The 26,867-nt window shown below is 40.7% G+C and overlaps 1 protein-coding gene across 1 annotated transcript; it reads left to right on the forward strand.

Moving 5' to 3' along the window:
• Positions 1 to 1,320: 1,320 nt before the first annotated feature.
• Positions 1,321 to 26,468, forward strand: lifra (LIF receptor subunit alpha a). Its single transcript, XM_080766609.1, has 18 exons — positions 1,321 to 1,457; positions 9,970 to 10,166; positions 10,677 to 10,813; positions 11,455 to 11,608; positions 11,918 to 12,193; positions 12,899 to 13,028; positions 14,080 to 14,219; positions 16,210 to 16,352; positions 17,313 to 17,466; positions 17,970 to 18,034; positions 18,247 to 18,475; positions 18,668 to 18,856; positions 19,259 to 19,360; positions 19,531 to 19,680; positions 19,786 to 19,923; positions 20,895 to 20,988; positions 21,402 to 21,468; positions 22,339 to 26,468. Exons 2-18 carry the CDS (start codon positions 10,061 to 10,063, stop codon positions 23,017 to 23,019), a joined length of 2,955 nt encoding a protein of 984 aa, XP_080622735.1. The 5' UTR covers positions 1,321 to 1,457; positions 9,970 to 10,060; the 3' UTR covers positions 23,020 to 26,468.
• Positions 26,469 to 26,867: the final 399 nt, after the last annotated feature.

Genomic DNA, 26,867 nt, shown 5'->3' on the forward strand with positions numbered 1-26,867 from the left:
TGATCAGTGTCGATCAATAATAATGTGGGACCGAACACAACAGAATTAAAAAGGGTTACACCAGTCTGCCTATAGAGAGAGAGCGAGAGAGAGAGAGAGAGAGACAGATGTTTTATACTCCTACAGCCTACAATAGGCCTATATCATGCCACACATCTGAATACAGATTATGATCAATGCTTGGCTCTTGACACTTGCTCTTTCTTTATAGCAGTTTAACTCCTGTCTCATAATTCTTACTATATAATTTATGTGACACCCGAATCTCTGCATGGGGATTACATGGTGCTTGCTTGCTATTGCTTGCTATGCAAGATTTTAGATTTCTGGACTGTGTGTACAAACAGGGGAGAAACACACTCCCTACCCCACATTTTTTGCAATATAATGACTTATCTTTCACTATTCCCGGCCGAATTATTAACTGTGAAGATGATATTGACTCTGTTATATGTTTATTGTATAAAGACCACATCAGCAGTATCTAAACTTTAAGTTTCTGTAGTTGGCCAAAAATCTAGTATTTAATTACAAAATGATTATGCTGATTGTGGGATATGTAATGCTATGAATGAGAGAAACAGAGATACACAAATGTTGACCCTGAATTTAAATGTATCGGCTAAGTAGGCCTAAAGGCCTACGTGATAATGTGGTTGTCCGTGGAGGTCAGATCACATAAAACCTGCAGGATTAGCCTAGGCTTTGGTGGTGGTGGCCTACTACTGCAGTTTCCCTGTGTCAAAGCACATGATCAATCTACCGGTATCTAGGTAAAAAAAAGAAAAAAGTGTGTGTGTGTGTGTGTGTGTGTGTGTGTGTGTGTGTGTGTGTGTGTGTGTGTGTGTGTGTGTGTGTGTGTGTGTGTGTGTGTGTGTGTGTGTGTGTGTGTGTGTGTGTGTGTGTGTGTGTGTGTGCGCGCGTGTGCTTGTGTGAGTGTGTGTGTCGCTTACTTATACTAAACTCTATGGGGTGTACCCTTAGAGGGTGTACCGTGTCGCCTTCAGGGCCATCCAAAATATTTGTCATGGTATGTCGCTGAATGTAATAGCACTAACAAAATCTTGTCAGCAGGTGGCACTGCTCGTCGCAATACAGTGGCTTGTTGCCTTGTTTTATTTAGGTCGTGCATGGCGTATTTTAATGCAATGCAAAACTGAAATAAGTTATTATGTGTGATTTATCCTATCAAGCTAAATAGCTGACATGAAACAACACAGCACAAATTAAAAACTAAACATCGATGTGTGAATATAACGGGGGCGTACATCATGCCCCGCCCTGTTCCAGTAATCCTATCCCTATCCCGTTCTGGAACAAGTGGGGTGCAAGGACTGTACACAGTGGGACAACAGGGTTGCAACGAGACGTCTACGCCGTTCAAACAATTTAAACGGTGTCTTGATTAATCGAATATCGTCGTCAGAAGCTGTGCTTGAAAGGATATCTACCAAGAGGTAAATATTAAACTACGTAATATTATGATCTGTAGTCGCACTTGCTGGTTTAGCAGTACTTTTGGAAACATGGACACGGATCTGTGTTTGTGTAACGTTATGCCAGGCTGCAGGCAGCTAACTGTTTAGCTACAGTCGTCACAGACGTGGCCTGTTGGCTGCTGGGACATTTATTTTCTTCACAAATCTAATGTATCCCCACCTCACGCTGAAGCTGTTTTATTTATTATGTGGATATGTTACGGATTGTAAAACAAAACAATGAATTGTGTACTGTCCGTGTGTGGTCAAATCAAATTAATCGTTATCACAGTAGGCTACCCCTGTAATACCATCCATCATGTTATCCAGTTGCTAATGCTAGGATGTGAGTCCTGTTGTTATTTATTTGATTGTAGATTGATCGAGTATTTTATTGACAGATAAACATTAAACAATAATACGTGTACTGTCAACAAAGGGATAGCCTATAACACGTGTGAACTTATTTATGTTGTGTTCATTTTGGTGGTCCAATTTGCTTTGTGGACAAGTTGTACAAAAATATCTGTTTACTGTAACCAGAGACCCTTATTTATTATCCAGAAATAGTCACAGCATATAAAATGTATGTGCAGTCGAGGTGAAACAGGGCCACACCAGTCACAATCACACATGTGTTCTCTTAATCTCTTCTTTCCAGGTACAAAATATAGCTCTGATGTGTGTTTAAAATGCCATAAGCATGTTATTTTTGCACTTGCATGTGAGTAAATATATTGACTTCTATGAATGACAGTTCTTGTTCAAGGCTTGCTTGGTCAGCAAACAGGACCATGGAGGAGAGGAGAGGCACTCCTACAATTTTGACATTCTGCAGCTTTGGGAAAACAGTGCTCGTTTGGCTGGTTTATTTATGAACAGATTTTGTACAAACATAGAACACAGGAAGCAAAGAATAAACATAACTATGATCTAATTGGCTATTTGATCAGGAAGTATTCTGTAAAACCTCTTTTAGTGTTGATGCCAGCCATGTTTTTAATTTGTAAAAGGCAAATAAATTGATAAACGTTACTGTTATTTGAGTGTCGGAAAAAAGGCCGCCTCCCAAATTAACAACCCCAACAAACAATACAAAAATAATTCCAATATGTAGACTAATGACAAGTGAAAAGTATTAGTTTCCACCATCCTCCATGAATGTAGAGGAAACACTGTAGCTCTTAGTCAGACAAAAACAAGTTGGATGAACATAAATAACTCACTACCTGACAGGACAAAGACAACCCTGCCTTTGTATTTTCTTTATGACCAGTCAACTTGTCTACAAGACCCCAGACTAGTCTGTATATTTTGTCAATGTGTTTTGTATTATTTTTAGCCTGGGAGCATAGGTAGATGGTGTATTTGTATTGTGACTAATTTCCTTGCCTCCTCTATGCACAAGGATTTTTTTAAACAAAGATTTTGTCTTTTACAAGGGAGGGAAGGAAGGAAAGTTAGGAAACACGACTTGCTTGAGACATCCAGTGCCAAAACCTATACAGTCACTAAAGACTGCATGTCCTTTTATCCCCTGGTGCTGGGGCACTAATATTCTAAACACACAACACACGCACGCACGTACGTATGCACACACACACACACACGCACACACACACACACACACACACACAAATCAACTCTTTCATTTCCTTTCCTCTAGCTTCCCCCCTAACAGCATCCGGTCTCTTTCTGGCCCCATTCAAAGGTCAAGCATAATTAGTAGGCTACTCTCAGATACACTTTCAAAATGTCACCACACAGACTTTAGCCACTAGCTCTGGTGGGCAGAGACTGACAGCCTAATGACACATTTGCCTGGCATAGTGGTTATTGTTTAGTTACTCCCTGTATGCTGCAGCTGTGCATTCAGGGAGTGCTTGCATAGCATGCAAAAAGCTGTGAGGTTAATCAGTGGAATCCTTTGCTATTTCTGTATACTTGACAGCTGAGTGAGGTGAGCTTAAATAATATCCAACATAGTATTGTCAGTACTTCTTTCAACAAAGTAAAAACTAAAATTAGCTTGCATATAAGATGCAATTTGTAGCACACTACATTGGAGTGTGTGTGTGTGTGTGTGTGTGTGTGTGTGTGTGTGTGTGTGTGTGTGTGCGCGCGTGCGCGCGTTGAAGGAGATGCATAGAAGTGCGTACAACAGTCAAATGAACAGAACTGGGAGAGGACTGGGGAGACGGTCTTGGCTTTTATAGACTAATCCATGGAGCAGTGCCCTGTAGGCCAGGTGTAGTTAATCAATGCTGCGGTGAAAAGCAGTGCTTAATGAATGGTACACCGCAGCTATGGCCGCACCCCTTCGTGGATTCATCTATAGGGCGTAGGCAAGTTGACGAGTGAAAAGGTTAGGCCCTGTTCAGACTGGCAGCCCAAATTTAGCCCAAATCGGATTTGTCATTGTCTATCCAGATTGGAGTTTCATTGTTTTTATGCAGTCCAAACTCCAAACAGCATAAAACTACATTTGAATTTGATTTGTACAAATCAGAATTGAATCACATTCCTTAGCCTTGTTGAGACTGCATCACCAATCAGACTCCAATCTGCATAGGAACCCAGATTTGGGCTGCTTGTCTGAACAGGGCCGTAGTAGTAGGCTAGTAAACCATCCTGTTATTATCTCAAATACAGTAGGCCTAATACAGCCAACAGGTGTGTGTGTGTGTGTGTGTGTGTGTGTGTGTGTGTGTGTGTGTGTGTGTGTGTGTGTGTGTGTGTGTGTGTGTGTGTGTGTGTGTGTGTGTGTGTGTGTGTGTGTGTGTGTGTGTGTGTGTGTGTGTGTGTGTGTGTGTGTGCGTGTGCGTGTGCGTGTGTGTGCCTGCGTGCGTGCGTTCTTATTGCTGGAGATGAGAAGCATTGATCTGTGTGTGTGTGTGTGTGTGTGTGTGTGTGGCTATCAGTTTCTTGCTAGATTTCCCAGAATCTTTCTGTTTTTTCCGCTTCCCCTAAGCACTCTATGGATTCATTTGATTCTATCAGAGCTCAGATGGCAATTGGTTGATGATGGAAACCTTTTCAGCTTGGAAGACAACATTAGCTGTATATTCTCCCTGGGATACTTGTTGATTAAAACAGTATTCCCACTCTTCAATTGTTATATTCTGGACCCACTCATATAAGATATTGTAGTTTTACATTGATTCAACACAGTTATCCCCCATCCCCCCACGGCTTTAAAATTACAATAAATCTACTAATCAGTTAATCCTAAACAAACTAAAACAAGTAAAAGTAAAGTTTGCATTGTTATATTTTTTTAGCTCTGTTCTAAAATAAGAAATAGCCTACTTTTAAACTATAGTTTCAACTTGAAACTTTTGAGTCAGGCCAAGTGCAATGCCTCCGACTTCTACAACATTTTATTAGAGGAAAAAGCCTATCAAAATAGCATGGATAGTATTTTGGAATGAAATAATGAGCCAAAAGAGAGAAATCGCCTCAGCCTTTTATACTTGACACAAACAGAGATAAGCTAACTAGCAGAGGACTGGAGACGGAGTCTGTTTTTGGTTCTTTCTGATGTGGGCTCGTTTGTGTAGCGGGGAATGTAAGGTCACAGCTCTCATTGCCATGTAAAGCTCATTGTCAGTGTCCAGGTATTTTTCAGGGAAGAGTGAATCACCCTCCTGACTACAATATTTTAGAGGTTTGAGAAAGAGGCTAGTTCAGAGGTTACCAAACACTTTCCATGCCAAGGACCTCCAAATAGCCATAGGCTCTGGTTGAGGTCCCCGTATTGTGAAATGGCCTTAAAAATGTTGAAATAGCCGATTTACAAGCTCACAATGTGTTGTGTTGCATCGGGATGTGCCACCATCTGGCACAATTTAGCCTTATGAATTTAATTAAAAGTAAAATGTATATATGATGAATGAGTATATTCTTTCCTTTCCAATTGCCCCCCCGCCTTGTGCCCCCTGAAAGTGAGGACGCCCACTTTGAAAATCTGTGAGCTAGTGATTGTGTGACTGATTAGTGGCTACTGCATCCGTAACTAAACTTTGTCCATTCTCTACACATGCGTCACGTGTGACGTTTCATTCAGGTGGTGGTCTGTGCCATTTTGAAATAGGGCTAAACATTCAGTCGAAACCATTGGGAACCGTTGCAGAAGTCGTCCAAAGGGTTTAAAAAAATTAGTTAAAAAAAACTAGTTTGATTAAACTGTTGTTTTATTGACTTTTCAGTTTTCAAATGTCAACTGACTACTTTGAAGGGCAAGCGCGTTAGCTCGGTATGAACAAAAGTTGGCCTTCCTTTTCGTGGCTGGGGAACAAGGAAAAAGTCCATTTGGGCGTCCTGTTTTTATTTCTTATGTTGCTCGTGTTTTTGCAGTTCCCGACACTACAATACTTGACCCATAGTGTCTCTGTAGGACAAAGAAAAAGCATAAAATGTAGCATAAACGTGTAGGTTCCGTAATGCAATGGTGCAAATCATATATATATTTTTTATAAACTTTATTTTACAGTTTTTTGTATGACATACACATACAAAAATACCAGCTCAGTGGCCTTGTTGTTAGAGTGTCCGCCCTGAGACTGGGAGGTCGGGGTTCGATCCCCGGCCTGGTCTTACCAAAGACTCTAAAATGGGACCCAGTGCCTCCCTGCTTGACACTCAGCATCAAGGGTTGGATTGGGGGTAAGTCCCTGCAACATACTAGCGTCATGTCCAGGGGGTGTACTTGTACATCAAGCTGCCTCACACTACAGAAACAGGAGATAGGCTCCTGCCCTATGGGCCTCATGGCTCGGCAAGGCTACTTACTTTACACATACTGTAAAATACCATACAAAACATATATAAGCCCCCCTCCCCCCTTAGGCTCAAAAAACTAAAAACTAAAAGTGGTGGAACAAAGCAGTGGGACAATTACAGGTCAAAACGAGTAAAGACAGGGACATCTCCATTTTCAGACAACAGTACCCTAGTCGGAGATAGTTCGGAACAGTTTAATGAAAGGAAAAGTCTTCGACAAAATCTACAAAGGGACTCCAAGCCAGGACAAAGTTTTTTGGGGCTCTGTCCACTCTATACCTGAGTTTTGCAGATCATTTCTTTAGCCTCAATAATGGCGCAGAGCCACGCCTCGAAATACCTGTATGTGTGTCTCAAAGAATACTGTAGTTGTATGTGATTGTATGTTGCCATGGTCTGTACAAAGTGATGTCATAGAGACAATATAAGCTAATAAACATAAACAAAGGCCAGGACTCAGGAGATAGACAATTAGACATGGTTTCTCCTTTGTTGCTGTGACTGATGTGATGTCATAAAAATCAGTTGGAATCTTAAAGTCAAATGAAACTGTAGGCTGTTTAACCACGCCTCTTGCCTTTTTTTTTTACCTGAGCACAACATGCCCAAGGATTTTTTTTACTGTAATGTAATACAAAGACTTAAGAGATAAGAATGAACACAGTTTGACATTTTATTTTTTATTAAAGTACGAATAATACAACTGATGTTTTCCATGACAATATATATGTTTGTCTAAGTTGCGGTAGTTAATATGTTGTAGCTATCTCTGAGTTGTGTTTGATACAGAGGGAGAAAATGAGAGACCGACAAACACAGAGGGGACAGAAACACAGAGGGGACAGACAGACAGAGACAGCAGAAGACACACATACGCAGAGTGATTTCTGTAATGGGTTAGCGTTAGGTGTGTGTGTTGTTTTAGAAAGGTCTTTCAGGTTTTGCTTTCGTTGTGTGTGTGTGTGTGTGTGTGTGTGTGTGTGTGTGTGTGTGTGTGTGTGCGCACTGTATGCACACGCACACAGACACACAGGGTGGTGATGCAAATACAGGCGCATGGCGCAAAGGGGTTGTATTTAGAGTTTTAGACTGAATTAGTCTGGGTCTGCTTTGGGCATAACAAATTAGTCAGTTTAGTCTCCCATTCAGTTTGTTGCACTTAGTGTCATAATGCATTACTATTTAAATGATGCATTTAGCAAGTTGGAGGAGACACAAACACATTTCTGCTTTCTGGGAATTTGTATTTGACCATCTATCTCTAAATAGTAAGTAAATATTTGCGCCATCTCTTGCCCTGGTTAGTTAAGACCAACTAAAAGCTGGTCTAAGCGCAAAAAGCTTTTTGACTCTTCTCTCTGTTTGTAAGATAAATATGCACCACCAGACCACACCTACTGTAACTGCGGCTTATGGCTCAGATTGAGCTGGGTTGAACAATGTGCCGATGTTAGTGGCTCAAAACTACTGCGCGGTTAAAATACGAATGCTTCTGAAGACTCTTGAATAGACGATGATCAGCTTTAGCCGATTCTCGCCAACTTTTTTGGGGAACTGGAAACTGTATTGTTTTCCAAGTGAAATAGAACGAGAGTCTGTGGAGGTGGTAGCCAAACGGCGCCCGGGGGTTTTAGTGGTAGTCAATGAGTTAATGGCAGTTACCTTTGCAATGATACAATCTGTGTCTGCCTGCTTAGAGCCTGGCTAGTCAGAGTTAAGTGACAAGAGCATGCCTTCAATAAGAAGTCATGTGTCCATTTTTGCCCCACCAAGGTTGGCAATTTCTTGATCAGAGTCACGAACCACTTAATGTTGGAAAGAATTTGATAAGCGTGTGCCTTCAGTAACTGCATGGCCCCAATTTGTGGTGGTGAAAAAAAGGCTTCATTTGCAGGGCAAGGCAACTTCACCCTTGAAAGAGATATTTTCCTGTTTTGAGGGACTGAAGATAATGACTTTGTCTGCGTTATTTGTTATAAAATACTTACACAGGATGATTCAGGCCTCAGTGGAAGAGTGAAAAATTTGACCGGTTTTATTTTCTTTGACCCGTACATTTGAACAATTTAGGCAGATGCTTTATCTTACAAAGACCATCTTACAAAAAGTAATTTTGCAAAGAAAAAGACAAACAAAATGTGTTCTCTGAAATTTGAATAGTACTCTACTCTAGATTGGTCACATGGCTTTATTGTGAAAGTGTCATTTTGATAAATCTCTAGTCCTGTGCCGGGAGTGATTTCCTAGGTAATATTGTGCTGTTAGGTCATCTTCAGCTCCGATAAGTAGTATGCCTGTACAAAGGCACAATGAACAATCATCCCATTTGTTGTTCCCTTTCTAAATAGTGTTACTAACTGTCACTTATTGCTTTTCATTAGAATTGTCACAAACACTATTCCCTCTCCCACTGCTCAACTCAAATAATTCCCATCTGTATTTCTATCAGAGGAGGTGAACTCACTTATCCATTGTCAGGGCTTTTAAATGAACAGTCTTTATCCGGCAGCTTGTGAGGTAGCGGACCAAGTAAGGCCCCATTTACACTGGCAGCCTGAATCAGATCTGTGCCACATCGAGATTGAAATCTGATTGGTTTAAAATTAGTCCAGACCCATTTAAACGAATCAGATTCCAATCTGGATGTGGCTCAGATCTGATTCATGCTGGATTTGGCTGCCAGTGTAATTGGGGCCTATCACTTCATGTGTCAGCAAATAACATAACATTAATCTCTCCTTTATTTTATTTCACCAGATGTCAGCTGTTTTTGTCATATAATGCCTGTCAATAGTTGATATAATGCTGCTAATGGGAAAATGTCTTGTGATTTGCTGTGTACAAGTCTTTGCTTTATGTCATGTACTTTTGGGTCCATGCAGAAGCACAGTGTACCAACTTGTCGTCATGAGGCACACAGGTTAATGATCCTCGAGGGATGAAACAAGAGATTCTTAAGACATGTGTCATAATATGAGCTAGTTCCCTTTTCACTTAGAGTAATTGGTAAACAAACATCTCCCTGGTTATCTGTCAAACCAGTAACCACAGAGGGAAAATACAATGTAATTTTCCTTCTCACTTATCATAATGTATCAGTGTCAGATTTATAATGTATAATGTCATCACAGTATCACAAATTATCCTGACCATGAAGCTGAGTGAATACAAGCATTACAGCAATCCATCAATTTGATTAAATCGCTGAAAAGAAGATGCCTTCAGTTCATATCTAGGCATGAAATTAGAGTAGTGAGTAGCTCTGCAATAATGCAATTGTTTGTTGTTCCCTAAAATAAATAGAATATCTGGATGGGACATATTCCTGGAATCCAGACTGATTCGCTCAGAAAAATAAGTCCGCTAAAGGCTAAATGCTTAGCGGACCACAAAAGACAGACTTTGTCCGTCAATGACTTTCAAATCTACTACACTGGCATCTGGACAAAAACCTCAATCTTCTAAATGACCGATTCTTTTGTGGAAGTTGTTTTTATGAGCAGTTGAATAGTAGTAACAATGTCACATTGTTTTAGACTTAATGATTGACATAATAATGTATTGTCATTGAAACTACTTTCAATTACTGAAGTCACATTTGTTAAATTCTAAATTTAGAATATGAATGAAATTAAGTTTGTACTGCTCGCTCTCTCTCTCTCTCTCTCTCTCTCTCTCTCCCTTCTCTTTCATGCTGTCTTTTCCACAGGAGCCTCTCTGTCTCTCTTGTCTCTCAGGATGTCTAGGCTGCTGTCTCCTCAGTAGGACCTACACATACTCCCCTCTGCAGGCTGACCACCATGCCTCGCCTGTGTTTCAGTGCTAAACCACTGCCCAATCCTTGTCCTTGGTGGCTGCTCTGTGTCCTCCTGGGCCTTTCTGCCTTGCAAGCCCACACCAAAGATGGTAAGTTTATCCTGATTTATTGTAGACTAATGGAAATAGAAGTGACTGTCTTGGAAATTAATACAATGCTTTAATTGAGTTATTCTATAGTTTGAGTTAGTCATCTAGAAGAGCCATTGTATCATTGTCAGTGTCATGTTTATTTACAACTGACTGACTACAACCAGAGTCATTCTTCTCAGATTTTAAGTGATTGATAATAAAGCATTTTAATTCACAGTCCTGCTTCTAGCTTTTGTTGTAGTCCTGCCTACATTAGCTGTCCTGTCATGTGTCCTAAACTTCTAGCCAGAGAGAGAGAATCTGCCTCTCTGTGATCCTAAGGGCCTAAGGCACAAGGAAAGGAATTCTCCAGTAATTCTCCACACACTGGCTCATTTAGTCCTTTAGGCCCCCGGGTATTGAATTGTATGTTGTGCCTTTCTGGCTCTTCTCTGCCTTGTCAGTTGTGTTGTGTAAGATATGTAATTGTGTGTGTGTGTGTGTGTGTGTGTGTGTGCGTGTGCGCAGCACCTACTGTACCTCAGCAGGTGAGCCTGTCGGCCAACCTGCAGTTACAGCAGCTGTCTGTGTCCTGGCTGGGAGGAGCAGTATCAACCTTTGACCTCATCATCCTAAGAACTGAACTCAATGAAACTGTCTTCTATGTAAGAGTTTCAATTTCTTGGGTTTATTTATATTTTTTCATGATTTTTTGTTCTTTGTTTATCCCTTATTTTGTCAAGTTTGTGTTATTGATGTGAATTCAGTTTGAGATTGTATAAGGTTGTGAAGACATAATTCAGCTGTAATAGTTTTTGTTACCCAGCCTTTTGGCCTGATCTAGAATGTTCTTTTCCCAGAGTTATATTATTATATTGTTTTCATTATCCCATTCCGTGCTATCTTTGAGATATCTCGTGGAAAGTTATTAATTCCATCTGAACCATCCACGAGATTCATGAGATTCGATAAAAAAATATTTAAAGATATTATTTCACCTTTTTTTTAGCCCCGGTTAGCTTCTCATTGTAGAAACAGCCTACATGATAATCCGCGGTACACGACGTGTATTAGTGTACAGGGTTATAGTGGTATTTATGCTCAGAATGGCATAAAATGCCAGGTGTAGGTAATTAAAAGTGTACTTAATTTTTATTAGAGCACCCCATTTTCAGTTCAATTCAGTTCCTTAGAAAGTCATAGAAATCTCTGAGCCAGAAATGTCTGAATAAGAGAACATTAACTTTATTTGCTTTTTTATTGAAAAGTTCTTTCCCTTACTGAGTGTGATGTGTGTAACCCGTAGGACACTGTGTCTGTGGGACTGGATGAGGTGAGTGGTCGGTGTCAGTGGAACTGGACCTCAGTAGAACCCCTGCAGTGTACCTCTCTGACGGTCCGTCTCCGCTCCAGGGACGGAGAGACCGCCAGCGAATGGAGCGACACTCAGATTCTGCAAGGTCAGCGGGTCGTTAAGTTACCTGTATCACAATGTTCATGGCCAATGGATGGCAATAAACAAGGCAGATCTTAGATTGATGGGAGTTTCACTCTGACTTCTGAGAAGAACGACTGATTAATGAGTCATTACAGAGAAATGGAATCAAATCGGTTCTCATTTCTTTCTCTCCTCACTGTGTACATTTGGATGTTCACCTGTTACCATCTTCCTCTTTGTGTCCTCAAACTCCCTTCTTGCTATGAAAATCTGAATATATTTTATTTCTAATTACCCCTCCCTTCCTTCCTCTCCCCCTGCTCCTCAACAGGGAAGGATCTCCCCAGCAACACAAAGTCCCAGATGTACCCTCAGGACAGTGTTGTCCCCGTGGGAAGCAACACCACCTTCTGTTGCATTGTGGGAGAGGGGATGAGCTTCGGCAGCATCCGCTACAAAATCCCCGCCCTGAATGTTACGCGACTGAGCAGACGGAGCTATGCCAGCACTGGCACCAATCAGGGGCCCTCCATCACCTCAGGAACCAACGTCGTATGTCTTAACAGCGACGACAGAATACTCACCGGAGCAGTCGTGTTTGTCGGATGTAAGATTGATGGATGGATTGATTGATGAAAGCATGATTGTGTGTGTGTGTGTGTGTGTGTGTGTGTGTGTGTGTGTGTGTGTCTGTGACTTTGTGTGTGTTTGAGTGGGCTCAGAGTTATTATTATTAACTCTATGGGTACTTTGAGGTTGAACAAATATTGTACAATGGAATAAATCTACCATGTCCATGTTTTGATTGCTTCTCATATTATAATGCACAATGAATTAGCTTCACCCTCCACTAAATACCAGAGAACAAAATTGGCTTTCTTAGTTAACACTTTCTCTCTGTGTTTGTTGTCAAATTATTTTGAAATGAAAATGTATATAGCACATTTAAAACAACAATGGTGAACCAAAGTGTCATCATTTTGTCAATTGGCATGTATCAAATTCAAAGTGTAAATTAGCCTTAATGCTACTAGCAAGTTCATATATGGGCATGCTAATGTAATATTGGGTGGATCTTCATATATTCCCATATATGCCTATATATGGATGTTGGCTCGACGGTTCTGGACCACCACCTATCCGTTCGGCGACACCCAAGGGTCATCGGCTAACTAAATGAACTACAGACACACGGACAGAGATATGTTGTGCATTTATTGTAAGATGTGGAATTGTCACATTTTGGTATGGAATTAGTATATTTGGTATATTGTCCATTCAGTGTCTCTGTATTACATTCCCCCATCATTAGATCCACCTCTGCCCCAGGACTTGGTGTGTGAAACCCGCAACTTGAGCTCAGCAGTGTGCCAGTGGAACAGGGGACGAGAAACCCACCTGTACGGCAAACTGAAAATGACGTACTATAAACTGAATGGAAGGTAATAGAACATGTGCACGCACACACATCTAGATGTCAAAACCTATGTTACACAATCCCTCATGATAAGATTCAAGATATCACAAAGTGTCTTTATGGCTGCCACTATTTTATTAGCGATAATTCTGTCAATTACCTTTTGGATTAATTGAGAAGTTTGGTTTTTAAATATATATAACCAGTAAGACTCCTGAGGGCCTGTTGAGAACTCTATTTTTCGCCGGCTGCCAGGCACTAATAACTTTGGGGCAGGCCTGTCTGGGTATCAGTCAAAAGTGAGACATCAAAGAAGAAGGATGGATGGCGATGGATCAACATAATTATGGAATGTCAGAACAGGTCAGCTCCACATATGGAGATCTAAGGGTTTGAGGTCAGATGTCAGATAGGGTTGTTTGTCAATATTGATGACATCAGGGATCTCCATACATCAGGGATCTCCATCCCTGATGATATCACGTGATGTTAGGAGGCATAACCATATATGGTGACCTGGGGTGACCAACCAACCAAACAACTGGAAATGCAAAATTTCATAGTTAACTGTGACCTGCTGCCGCAATTATATATCAATGAAAGTTGACACTTTCCATGTGAAGAGGATAGAATAAATTACAGGCAATCAAAGGCACACAGGACAGAGGAGACACAAAAGGCAAAGGTCAAATAATTCAGGACTAATGAAGTGGCTTTCCACTTAAAAAATAAAAAAAATATATTCTTTATGTTTTCCCTCGCCATTCTTTTAAAAAATAACTAAGGAATGACTGCCCGGGGTTGAGAGGGTTTTATGGAATAATAAAAAAAGCTTACCATAAGTACACACTTTTAGGCCCTTTGAGAATCTTGTAAATATTGATGCCTGCTGCCTGGCTGACTGCCAATTCTCTTTCTCTTTCGGGAATTGTGCTGGCACTTGCCAGAACAGAGTGTCTGTTGAGTGGGCAGTTTTAAAATGGACGAAATTATTAAATTGTTGGGAAACTGTGTCATACAATAGTTTTTATTTTAAGTTTATGGTGAATTTAATATATTTTTTTAAATCCTCATAGGAACTGTACTGTACCTATAGCCAACCGGCAGGAGTTGTTAGAATGCAGCCTGGACCAGTGGGTTGGTAACTGGACATTGCTGGCAGAGAACACGCTGGGCCAGTATCATCTGACAGACTCTGCTGAGCTCAGCCACAGAGGTAAGAAGCTCTTAACTTCCCCTTCCCCTATCACGAAGGTATAGACAGAATAAATATAATTTGAATTTCACTTCACTTTATAATAATTATATGATAATGACACATTTCTAGTGCCTCATAGAGCACCGGTCACTTTCAGTAGAGGGCGCCAGTACACAGGTTCATGTATTTGCATTGAAATCCCCATTTTTAGGTCGCTTCATATAAGAACTGTGAAAAATTAACCGATCATCCCGGCCTTTCTCTCTGGGGGGTGGCTGTGTGTCGTTAATGATGTCCATTCATATTTTATATAGCCAGTTTCTGGAGAAATCTGTCAACGCATTGCATTCCTGAGATTCCTCGTTGACGTAAGCTCAGCTGGCGGTGACTCGACTCGTACTAACCACGAAACATTACATATCAATAAAAAAAAATAAAAAATCAACATGTCAGTTTATGTTGTGCGAAGGGGAGCTGCAGCCACCCCGCCTACCCGGAAATGTAGTCTCTGGGTTGTTTGACTCGTTTCTAGCGCTTATTGTGTTACTCTTTGGGTATATTTGTGCATTTCCACTTTCAGTCGATGCTTCATATCCATATGAGTGAAAAGGCCAGGATTATCGGTTTATTTTTCAAACACAGTTCTTATATGAAGAGATCTAAAATCCCTAAAATGGGGATTTCAATGCAAATAAAAAGTACATGAACCTGTGGACTGGCGCCCTCTACTGACAGTGACGTCAGGACTTTGGTCCTCTATGGTTAAACTACTGATCATCATTCATTCCCCACAAGTTTCATGAAAATCTGACCATCCGTTCTTGACTTTGACCTAAAATAATGCTTCCGTGACGCAAAGGCTGACCTCTCTGCCTTCTCTGATTCTCTGCCATGTCACTAGTTGACTGAGCTACACATTGACACACCCACATGGAAAATTCTCCTGACATGTGTCTCGTTGTCAAGAAGAAGGAAATTAGCTCAGGGATTTTCATTTATGCCTACAGAAGGAACATGGAAATATTGTTTTAACTGACGGATTAATTGATGTAACTCAGTACTTGAATTGCAAGACAAATTACAGTTTACTGTCCAAATGAGGACGTATTCCTCATTACCCGGGCAAGTATTAGTAGTATAAGTAGTATAATGGTTATTTCACCATAACCACTTACATAAGTATCACAGCTATTTTATATTTGTCTATCTCTACTCCGAAAATAGCCGATCTGCAGCCCATGCATGAGCTTGTAGATGAGCTATTTTTGGAGAACAGATATAAATTATGGTATCACCAATCTGGAAAGACAAGAAAAAAATGGATGATCTGCATTATTGTTACTATAATGGTACAGGTGTAGTGTAGAATAGATTAGTATACGGTAGGCTATATCTAAGGTCGCCGTCACACCTAATACTTCAGTAGACTCGATGCGAATGGGCGGAGAAGTTGGGATTCTTGCATATTAAATTTGCTGCGGTTTGCCTTCACACTGTGCTGTCATCCGCAGCAATTGGAAACAGCAGGGAACTTCATCAATTGTGTTCCATTCATAAACTACACAGTGAAATCTATGGTGTTATATGGTCTAATACTCCAATACGTCTCTCTCGCACTCTTGTGTGCACGCGTGTGTGTGTGTGGCTGTGGCTGTGTGCACGCACTGTTCTTTTGGGCATGTGGAGGCACAGAGCAGACGGCAGCACAAAATTAATCTGACCTTCGTTTACAAGTAAAAAATTGTTCATCGACATTGAATTGCATTGAATCTAAATCAAATGTGATTGGAAGCGAAGCAAAACCCCTGTTTTTTGGCGGAGTAGAATGCGGTTCTATGATGCGCATTAGGATTCGAATGAGGCTTCACACCTGCCAAACGAAGCGCACTTTCCGACAATGTGCAGCAGGGTTCGTTTTTATCGCAGTAAAGCTTTCTGAGATCCTAATACCATTGCAGATTACAGTAGTTATTCCTCACTTTGTAATTGATTGTTCTCTATCCCCCAGTGCGTCCTGTGGCACCAGCTAGCCTGAACCCAGTCATCCATGTCTGGAACGCCACAGTGCAGTGGCAGTGGAAGTACAAGAGCTATGACTCTCTGGCTCTTCTCTGTGAGGTAGATCTCAGTTCCAACTGGCGTTCTACAACGGTAAGTTCTCTTTATGTGTGTGTTTGCGCATGTGGGTGTGTGTCTTCGTGTGTGTGGAAGTGTTTATTCAAGTTCTATTGTCCATGGGTGTATTTATAATTAGGTGGCCTAGTTTGGTGTCTTGGTTTGTGTATGTGCAAAAAACAGCATTGTAAATTCTGAGAGCAGTGCAGCTTGTATCAAAGGTTTTGTCATAACTATTATGTTGCCCCCAGGGGGGCAGTCAGACAGAGTTTTTGTGAAGCCACTAAGGAAATGAAAGTTCATATAATGGCCTGTTGTGGCGCTGTCATTGGGCTCAAAAAAACCCATAGCCCCATAGAAGTAGTATTTGGGCCCAACTTCACCTAGACTGTATTACCTTAATAAACATGGTCATGAATACTTTTTGCTTCCAGTCACTAGTTTAAAGTCTCATTTCTAATGTCATAATATTCTTTTTGGAAAATTATGGTCCCATTTATTTAAAAAAATGACCATAAAGTTGCGCATGTTCTGAGGGGCGTGGCTACCGTTACAGTCTATGAACGGGATCCCCCACCCACTCGAGTCAAAATAAAAACCAACGAAGAAGAAGGGGGGAAGTCCCGCCTCGTTGTCTGGGCCAGCCAATGGGCCAGCTGGGCCCAAACGGATCTAGAAAGATGGCGACTTCCATTGCAAGGACTGACGGGCTTCATTTTACGTTCATGTTAGACCCGCGGAACGCTTTGTCCATATTTTTTACAGTCTATGGTTGCCCCCCAAAAATACCTGTTGCCTCATGCACCAGAAGAGAAAAATGTAGCAGCACAGTTCCTACAGGCAAGCTATTTCTCTGAATGAAAATGATCATTCTGTTCATTTGCAGGAGCATCAGTGTGATGAGCAGTAATGTAATCTGATGCTTGGATCTTCTATTTTCGGCATGTGACACCAGCATGCAACCAAGTATAAATCAGGCTTGATTTTTGTGTGCAGCGTACATTCCCTGGTGTGGGTCTGCGGTCAGTCGTTCTGCTGGACCTGCATCCAAATGAGGACTACACTGTCAAGGTTCGCTGTGGAGCCCAGCAGAACTTCTGGAAGTGGGGAGACTGGAGTGACCCAGTTGCCTTCAGAACCAAAATGGACAGTAAGGAACTTGTATTTTTCTTACATGTTTATTCTGTACAGGTGAAGCATGAGGTCAGTCCGTTGCTCTCCCCCGGTTGACAGAGGAAGTGTAGAGACCAGGATTACATTAGATTATTGAGACTATTTGAAAAAATGGGTTACAAATACGTGGGATAAAAAAAAAAGAACAATCACATTTTTATATGGGGATGGATGTGGATAACTTGGCCTTTCAGAAGAGCTGTCATCTCTCAAAAAATGTAAAGTCTTAGTGCCGTAGTTCCATTTCCACCTTGATAATGATCATTGGTTATTACTGTTATACCATATATCCTAATTGTTGGTTGATATCTCCACATACAGCTTTACTGATTATGAACTATAAATTATCTGAAATAATCACCATGTGCTTCTCAGTGATTTCTGCTTTACTGATGCTCATCTCCACATCTCCAGAAGTGTTTAATGTCAGAAAATAAAAGCCGATCAGCTGGTGGTAACGACTGTCTCTTTGTCTTTCAGTTCCCCAGACTCTTGATGTGTGGGTGTGGATGGCCAGCGACAACACTGGACGGGTCATCTGGAAAGTGAGTAGTATGTTGCTTTCTAAGCCTTTTGGGGTAATTAGCATTGAATTTGTTTTGACTGCCTTGTTTCAGTGTATCCACACTAGACTCTAAACTCTGATGCAGTAACAGGCTGGTCAGTCTACTAATAATCTCTCTCCTGCTTTCCCCCCCCCTCATTGACACTACTGTACTTTAACTCTGCCACCTCTTGCTTCTCACATTTCCTATAGCCCCTTACACCAAGAGAAAGCCATGGCCAGATCACAGGCTATGAGTTGACACTGTGGAGCCCAGAAGAGAACGTACAGCATACAGAAATGCTGCCTCACACAGCCTATGCCGTTCCCATCAACCTAACGCATTTCTCTGGCACCGGCAAGGTCATAGCCACCATCACAGCCAAGAACGGAGCAGGGATGTCACCACCTGCAAGTGTAGTTATACCTCTACATACGACAGGTATGTGGAAAGTCCTGGAGGAAGTTCTGCATCTCTCAGTCTTGACATTTAACATTCGACCTGAAACGCAATCAATCAGTCTTGACAAACAAACACGCACCCAGATTACATGACCCTGCCATACCTTTCAGTGAGGAGGGTAATAAATGCAACCTAAAATATGTCTTCAGTACAACTCTGTCTCTCTTTCAGACACGGAGGCTTCTGCTGTGCCTCAGGCTGTCTACACAGAGGACGGTTTCCACCTGTCCTGGCAGAGCGATGCCAACGCCAGCTGTGGTTATGTGGTTGAGTGGCATGATGCTTTTTGCCCAGTACATGACTGCCCTGTAGAGTGGACCAAGGTTCCCTCTGAAAGCACCAATGTCTCCATACAGTCAGGTACACCAGACTATAGATGTCCTGTTATCCCAACCCCTTCACGGTTCCGTTAGAGAAGAGGTGGCTAAATTGAAACGACACCTCCATTATGTGTGCTGTGCTTTACCATAATGTGCATGCTGTGTTTTGTCACTAATGGACTTTATTATTACTACAAGACTGAATGAAAGTCAAAAAGAAGAACCCCTCTTGTTTCGATTTTCTTGATACATTAATTATTTACAAAATATGTATTGTTTTTTGTGTACATCATTCTTGTTCTCAACATAAAGTACATACTTCTAAATGGCTATTTACACACATTTCTCTCTGGACACAGTGTGGGTGGGGTTCGTATATATATATATATATATATATATATATATATAGTGTGTTATTACATGTATATGTCTGTGCCATCAGGTGACTTCCAGCCAGGAGTGAGGTACAACTTTTCCCTCTACATGTGTTCATCTGATCGCACAGAGGTGCTGCAGCGCTGGCAGGGATACATGCAGGAGCTGGGTAAGATGAATGTTAAATCAGCTCTGCCTGTAGAATTCTCTCGACACTGTCTTTTAAGGGGCAAGATTGATGTCATAAATAATAATAATGAGCTTAAATTGTTGTGGAAAGGAACTTTTACTATAAATGACCCCAAACCCCCCCCCCCGTTCCCCTTATGTCTCCCACAGTTCCCTCCAGTGCTGTCCCTCACCTATTAACCAATCAGCAGGACCCTAACATTGAGCTGACCTGGGGCGAGATTCCATTGGTCAGTAGAAGGGGATTCTTGCTGGGTTACCACATTTACCTGAACAACGGCTCCCAGCTCACACTGCTAGGTACAGATGTTACTTAGTTGCGCACCGTTCGCATCGACAGTAGCAGACATAACACAGTCACAGACATAACCTACTGTATAACTCACTCCCTCACTCTTTCTCTAGCCAACCTGTCAGACCCTAACAGCAGGAGTTACACAGTACAGGGTCTCCCTGGGGGTTCCTATAAGTTCACTGTCAAGGCCTACACCTCAGCAGGCGAGGGTACCGGAGCCACAGCCTCCATCTCTCTGGAGCCATACAGTACGTACCTTCTAAATCAGTGATTCCCAAACAATAGGTCGGCCCCACTTTTGGGTCACCGATAACATTTTATCGTTCTGAAAGTCATTTTCTTCATTTTCCAAGAATGTGATTACAATTATAATTTCTAAAGATTTGTTTCAAATGATAATTTCTAAAGATTTGTTTAAAATTATCATTTCAAAAGGTTTTTTAAATGTTCTAAACCAACAAAAACAAGCTTGTAGAGGTGCATCCAAAATAGGTATTTGTCCATTATTTTATTATATATCTTTTTCCAGAAATCCAAACAAATAATTTCCTTTACTTTCATCAAAACATTTGAATCAACCCCTAAAAGGTAGGCCTACAAATGGGCAGATTTCCTCAATATTAACTTAACTGGTTTACTCTAAACTAAAGCATGAATTGTTTGCTAAAATGGACATACAGTATGTGGCTAAAATGTGTTGGATAATCCAGATGCAAATTCTGTACCCTATAAAAATATATTTGAACCACTTTTCAACCTGGGGTCACTATTTTGGGTGTTATTATAGGTGAACAATACATTTATTTATTTATTATTTTATATTAGAAATTTCCATTTATACTTTTAAAAAATACCAACAATGGCAGATCTACGAATCACAGCGCAACACACGTGATGTAAATGTGTGTATATTGGCAATTTTCTTAATTCATACAGGTGTGCCCTGTGATTGTGACTTGCCCATTGGTGTGCCTTGGGCACAAATAGTTGAAAATCACTGCTCTAATGAGAGGCTTGACACATGTGTGTGTACTTGGGCCAGTGGACACAGGATACAGGAAGTGTGGCTCAAAGTTAATCCAGTTCTGAATGACACATCACATAAACATGGCTCACTGCACTGCAGTGTAGAGGTGGAATGCAGCCAGTAAACCAGGCCAGAGACGTTCTCTATCACAGTGTAATGACATCACTGTTAACTTCCTGTCTGTCCACACAGCGGACTGGGTCATCCTGGAAATCTTGGCCTCCATGGGAACCATGGCTGTTTGCCTAGTTGTGGTCACTTTCCTTTGCTACAAGAAGAGGAAATGGTGAGAGTGTGTGCGTGTGTGCGTGTGAGAGCGCGCGCAATGTGTGTGACATCACAGTGGTCATGACAATGCTTACATAACAATGTTGGTGAAAGCTTTTGGAGAGAGCATGCGGGGGAGAAGGTGTGTGTGTGTGTCTTTGCACGTTTGCACACTAGGGACACAGTGAGGCTGCCTGAAATCCATGTAACTTTTACACCCGGAAGTTATTTCAGTGGAAACACCGCTTATGTGCAATTTGAAAATGATTGGACTTTGAATGCTTCCCTGCAATCTTATTGCATTTTAATCTTCTGTTGCTAAGCATTTTCACAACATGATAAAAATGATTAGGAATACCATTAGGAATAATATTAGATCTATAATGGCCACTACTTTATTTGTTTTAACTTCACATGTTCCTTCGTTGCCAGGGTGAAGAAGTCATTCTATCCAGACATACCTGAACCCAAGCTGGCTGGTGATTGGCCCAGAACACAGGTACTGGTACATCCTCTGCCTGTCTATAAATAGTTTATTTTAGGGATTCACTATATTGACATTTTGTCCGATATCCAATTATTTGCACGGTGAAATTGACCGAAACTGATATTGCATTACAAGTTTCCAGTAGGGTTTGCCGTACTCGGGATTCTGGAACAAACTGTGCATTCTTAGGGCAGATTTACAGATTCCCGGATGCGCATTCGGGACCACTTGGCAGATGTTGTGGTAGTGTGAATGGGAGCAGATCACCCAACCGTTCCCGGGACCACATGGAGGTAGTCTCAGGACTGATTGAAGTGTACTCGGATACAGATCACTGCAATGTGAAAGCATTGAATACAGTTGAATGAAGTATACTCGGGTGCCAATGCCAATGTGAATCATGGCCAGCGGGGACCAGGCAATCGTATTCGGGAACAGTTTGAATCAAACGGACTCGGTGTGAATCTGTCCTTATTACCCATGTATGAGGGTTATTGATGCACATTTGTTCAAACAATGTAAATGTTTTTTTATTTAACAATTATTTCCATCTTGTTGACCCTATGAGAAAGCTTCTCCATGAAATGCTGATTGTAATCTGCAGCCTTCATCATCACAAAACATTCAAACATAAATATTATCAAATACAATATTTGGTAAAAAATATTTCGATTTCGGTTCGATACTGATATTGCATTTTTAAGGTTGATATTGCAGATACCAATATATCTGTGCATCCCTAGCTTATTGACTTACCGTAATTTCTTCATTTAAAATATACAATTCATTTTAGGCATTTATCATTAATTTAAGTTCATGTTTGTGAAGTTCATTATATATTTTCTGGTATATAAGGATATTGTATTATTGTGTTTCTACTAGGCACCACTGGATGTGAAGCCCTCTCCACACAGCATGGTTCACATCGTAGAAGAGCCCGAGTGGGATTCCAGCAAAGAGGCGCTGGTCATCATCCCTGAGGAAGAGGAGGATATGGGGACAGGAGACGAGCCGGCCGACACAGATGAGCCCACGTCGCTGCGCTACTACAACCAGGTGATAGATGAGCGGCCCATACGACCACGGTTCCCAGACTCCTCCGATTCGTCCACTTCCTCGTTGGACTCTGGGCGAACAGATGTGACCTACACAGGCATCCAGACCTCGGCCTCTTCCCTGGCATTCCACAACCAGCCACAGAGCTCGTCCGAACCTCAGCCCAATCCCCCTGTCGTCTCTGGGGGAGGGGGAGGCGGTGGCTACCGGCCCCAGATGCAGCCTGCAGCACCGGCCCAGGTCCCAGCACTGATGGATCCCCACTCGCAACCGGTGCCCCAGCCTGGCGGAGGAGTGTCGGGATACCAGCCCCAGTGCTCCTGGCGTATGGACTCCCCAGGGGAGGCTGGAGAGAGTGAAGGCCTGGCTCCCTGTCTGGGCTCCCCCACCTCTATTACCTCCACGCACTTCCTCCTCCCTGATGGCCAATCAGAGGAGGACAAAGCTCAAGGGTTGTCGTCCGCGACGACATGGTTCCACAATTTGTTGTCCTCTGGAAAACCATGACAATGCTACCACTCACTACTAGCAGTCACTCACAGGGGTGCGATCATGGTAGAGAAACGTTTATAAATGTTGCAGATTGATCCATTATCAATTATCATCATGCATCAAAGATGTCCAGCTGGAATGGGCACAAAAGAGAGACATACATACTGTTATAGGATAGCTGCGGTATTTACTTATTTGGCATAACTAACAATAATAGTAAATTAGTTTGATATTTCCAGTTCCCTGATATTATATATTGGCAGGTAAACAACACACACACAAACAGAAACAAACGGCATCGCATACAAAAAGCATTCCCTTCTGTGATTCGGCATGTCTTTGAGGGGACAAAAGACATTTAATCATGCCAGATCTATTCTGCAACATTCTCTCACGTTCTACCATATGGAATGCACCCCCTGGATGTCTGTCCAGTCCCTCACTGCCTTTCCTTTATGACACGACAGATTCAAATTGGGGCATTTGGTGATATTATTGTCCAGTATAGTGCATCTATTGTGTTCTGACTTTGACGTGTTTTTATTTTCAAAAGCGAAGATTTTGTGTTCATAATGTGATAGTATTCATCTAATAATAGATACAAAAAAGAAGCTGAGAACACTGAACACTTCAAAGCTAGTTAATGTATATAACACAGTGGACACTTTGAAAGAACACAACAATGAACACTAATCCTACAGAGGAGTTACTTACCACTAATCATCATGTCTTCTTGTTAGTCTGAGAGATGGCTGTGTTGACGGCTGCTGATGAGCTACCAAAAGAATAAAGGGCACTTGGCTTTGAAAGTCATAAAAAGCTTGATTGACTGGGTGGATAAAGATGTCACCTTCATGGATTGATATAATTTGGTCTGTCCCATAGTGGAATCTGCACCTGAAATAGTTAAACTATCCTTCTCAGAATACCGAGATCGGATATTGAGAATGGAGTGCTTGGTACAGTACGAGGTATGAAACAAAGTGTTAATGTTAAGCCCTCAAGTGGCTGCCATCTTTATGCAGTTAATCCATTAGTGGACACTATGTTACACAGATAACAGGTTGGTGCTTTGAAAACAATAGAAAGCACTGCTTTCTATTGTCTGGAATAGACTGGGTGATGGTCCCAGCAAATATACACTGATATAAGCTAGAACAAGAACACAAAATGACGATCATGTTACTTATTTCAATGTTTTCTTTTTGTTGTTTTTTTATGTGTGCTCACAACTATCAAACTTGTTTTTGGAAAAAAGAGAAAAGAAAAAACAATTATATTATACATACTGTAGTAACTGTATGTATGGTATATAATATATGTTATATTTTACAGGGTGCATTGTCCCAAGTGGTGTGCCAGGATCATTTCCAGTGAGTTGATTGTCAATTCAGCTTTGCACCAAATTACGGTAGTTATAATGTTTGTATTGCCTTAATCAATGGCCCTTTGAACCCTAATACCTTTTTTATATGCTGCCAGTGCCTGCTCGCCATTTCACTTTAAAAAATGTTACAACATGAATAGCCTCATTCAGAACCAATTAGAATTGATTTACATGTCAGAAATTGAAATTCCACTGACACTGAGCAGAACGTACAAATCAATTCAGAATTGAATAAAAAAAATCCCAAATTGTGGTTATGCTATGATGGCATTATTATGACATTAGTGAAGAACTGTGCTATATGCACAGATGACCCTGGACAGTCTTGTTTTCAAATCTGCAGAGCATGGGGATTTAATATGAATTTGCTGAGTTAATATGAGTTAAGCCTAAACTATATGGATTGCGTATATTACAAATATTGTTAATATGTTAACACACCTCTCATGTCTCCCCCACCCCCCAAACCATGTAAGCAGTAAGCTCAGAATGGTAGCATGGTACCATAGGTAAATTCCAGATAATTTTGTTGTCTTTTAGCATAAGACGTGCTCGACATCTCTGTGGCCATTCCCGTCAAACAGAAATAACATATGCTTTCTGTAAGTGTGTGACTTTGGTGCATAGATTGTGTGAATTCCAATATATATTTTTTATTGGACCTAGGGCTGTCTCAGGGAATGAGGCAGTCATGGGCCTAAGATGTCTTTTCTTTTTTGAGCTTCCAGCGATCAAGCTTTAAGTAAAACTACTGTAATGTGAATGATAATTTAAAATACTTGGCTTTAGTGATGAACTAATAAATGGGTCTTTTTGAATACTAGAAATTCATCTTGTCCCATCTTCCTGATTGTGAAAACATTGTTAAAACGTTGACCAGATACCTGACAGAGGAGTATGGTGGACAAGATTGCTTACATTGATCAAGTCAGGTTAAAGTGATTTGATCAATCAAACAAGTAATGTAATTTTTAGTATTCAAACACTGCTATATAAAAATATATATACTTTAAAGCCTGCTTTTCCAGACGAGCAGAGTTTTGGAGAATAACCTATGAATACTATGTGTTAACACATTGTTTTATGTTGATTTTAATCGACAGTGCTGCACCTTTTTTGTTTTTTACTCTTAAACCTAAGTTATACTTCATCAGTTGATGACTTGTCATTATTTACGGCAAGTGACACTATTGTGTGACAGTATAAATTGGGCTTAATTGATGTTTTTTCTTTATATATAACTGTGTAAACCTTTGCTGTTTTTCCCCATAGATAGATTCCTTCTTACAGTTCATTGTAAGTTATTCTTGATGAAATTGTGATTTATATTCTCTATACTCTGTAAGGAATAGTTAATTGTGACTAACCAACTTTTCAGAGAGAATTTCAGAGGGAAATTATGCTATTGCGTGGATTCCAGATATAGATTTATGTAGTAGGAGTATAGCCTTTGTATTTCTTCATGTACAAGGTTGTGGTGTCTGTGCTTTTCAAAGGTCATGTAAAACAAGCGAGAACTACATAATATCAATATAGATATATAATATTATATTGTCCTATCTATCTGCTGTACACAGCTGTAATAGCTTTCTAGAGCCATTATATTGCACCTGTAATATAAGCATTGTAACCATGAATATTCTTGCTCTGTCGGCTGGCTGGATTCTTCTGTTTGATACCATTTCCACCATGTTCCTTGATTTGTAAGAGATATACTGTATTGTCTGCTTGTGCTTCCTTATCTGGGCTGCACTCTTTGTGCAAAGAATATTGCATGTTGTATTGTGTTTCTTCATAACCCTTCTTCTGTTTTTAATGCGAAATATAGGCTATTGCTTTCCTAACTAATGTTATGCATGACAGTATGTTGTGCATCTCAATATGCATTCATCATTGAAAATGCTTTAAAATGAAGATATTTTGGAGAATGTTTTACAAACAATATAGAATGGACACTGAAGAATTACCTCGCTTTCTTGACTGAAAGAAAGTCTACACTACAACACTAATTGTAAACACTGCTTAACGCAAGCTGCAATTCCACTTGTTTTAAGGCAATAAAAGTTAACTAAATGTCTCTTGTCATTTGTCTCTGTGTTATCATTTATGTGTATGAGTAGGCCTAAACCAGTTGTGACAGTGGAGCATGACTGTAAGAATAATTTACCACCTTTGTTATAGATTTCATAAAGCAATGCTGATCATTTCAATTTGATAATTACATTAATCACTTTTTCAAGAAATTACAGGCGCACACTCATGTAAGTATAGCTCTGTTGTGTACAGAGCCTTTAATGTTAACATTTGTAATGCTTCATACTAAATATCTTGCGGTTTTCTTTACCCCACAGGGACAATGAAGCTAAATTAGACGATCTACATTTCATTATAAATAATAACATAGGCTAAATTTAAGCAGGTTTTTCCATTCTGTCGCCAAGCTTTGTGTGCCTCTTACTTGGATGTTCGATCAGTA

This window comes from Protomyctophum bolini (genome assembly GCF_963924005.1).
Source record: "Protomyctophum bolini genome assembly, chromosome: 6".
In the NCBI taxonomy this organism is placed as follows: domain Eukaryota; kingdom Metazoa; phylum Chordata; class Actinopteri; order Myctophiformes; family Myctophidae; genus Protomyctophum; species Protomyctophum bolini.

Excerpts from the sequence above, each read along its gene's own strand:
- lifra (XM_080766609.1), top strand. The coding sequence starts at position 10,061 with ATGCCTCGCCTGTGTTTCAGTGCTAAACCACTGCCCAATCCTTGTCCT. Across the intron at positions 11,609-11,917 it reads CGACACTCAGATTCTGCAAG|GGAAGGATCTCCCCAGCAAC; the intron begins GTCAGCGGGTCG and ends GCTCCTCAACAG. Across the intron at positions 18,857-19,258 it reads CAATGTCTCCATACAGTCAG|GTGACTTCCAGCCAGGAGTG; the intron begins GTACACCAGACT and ends CTGTGCCATCAG.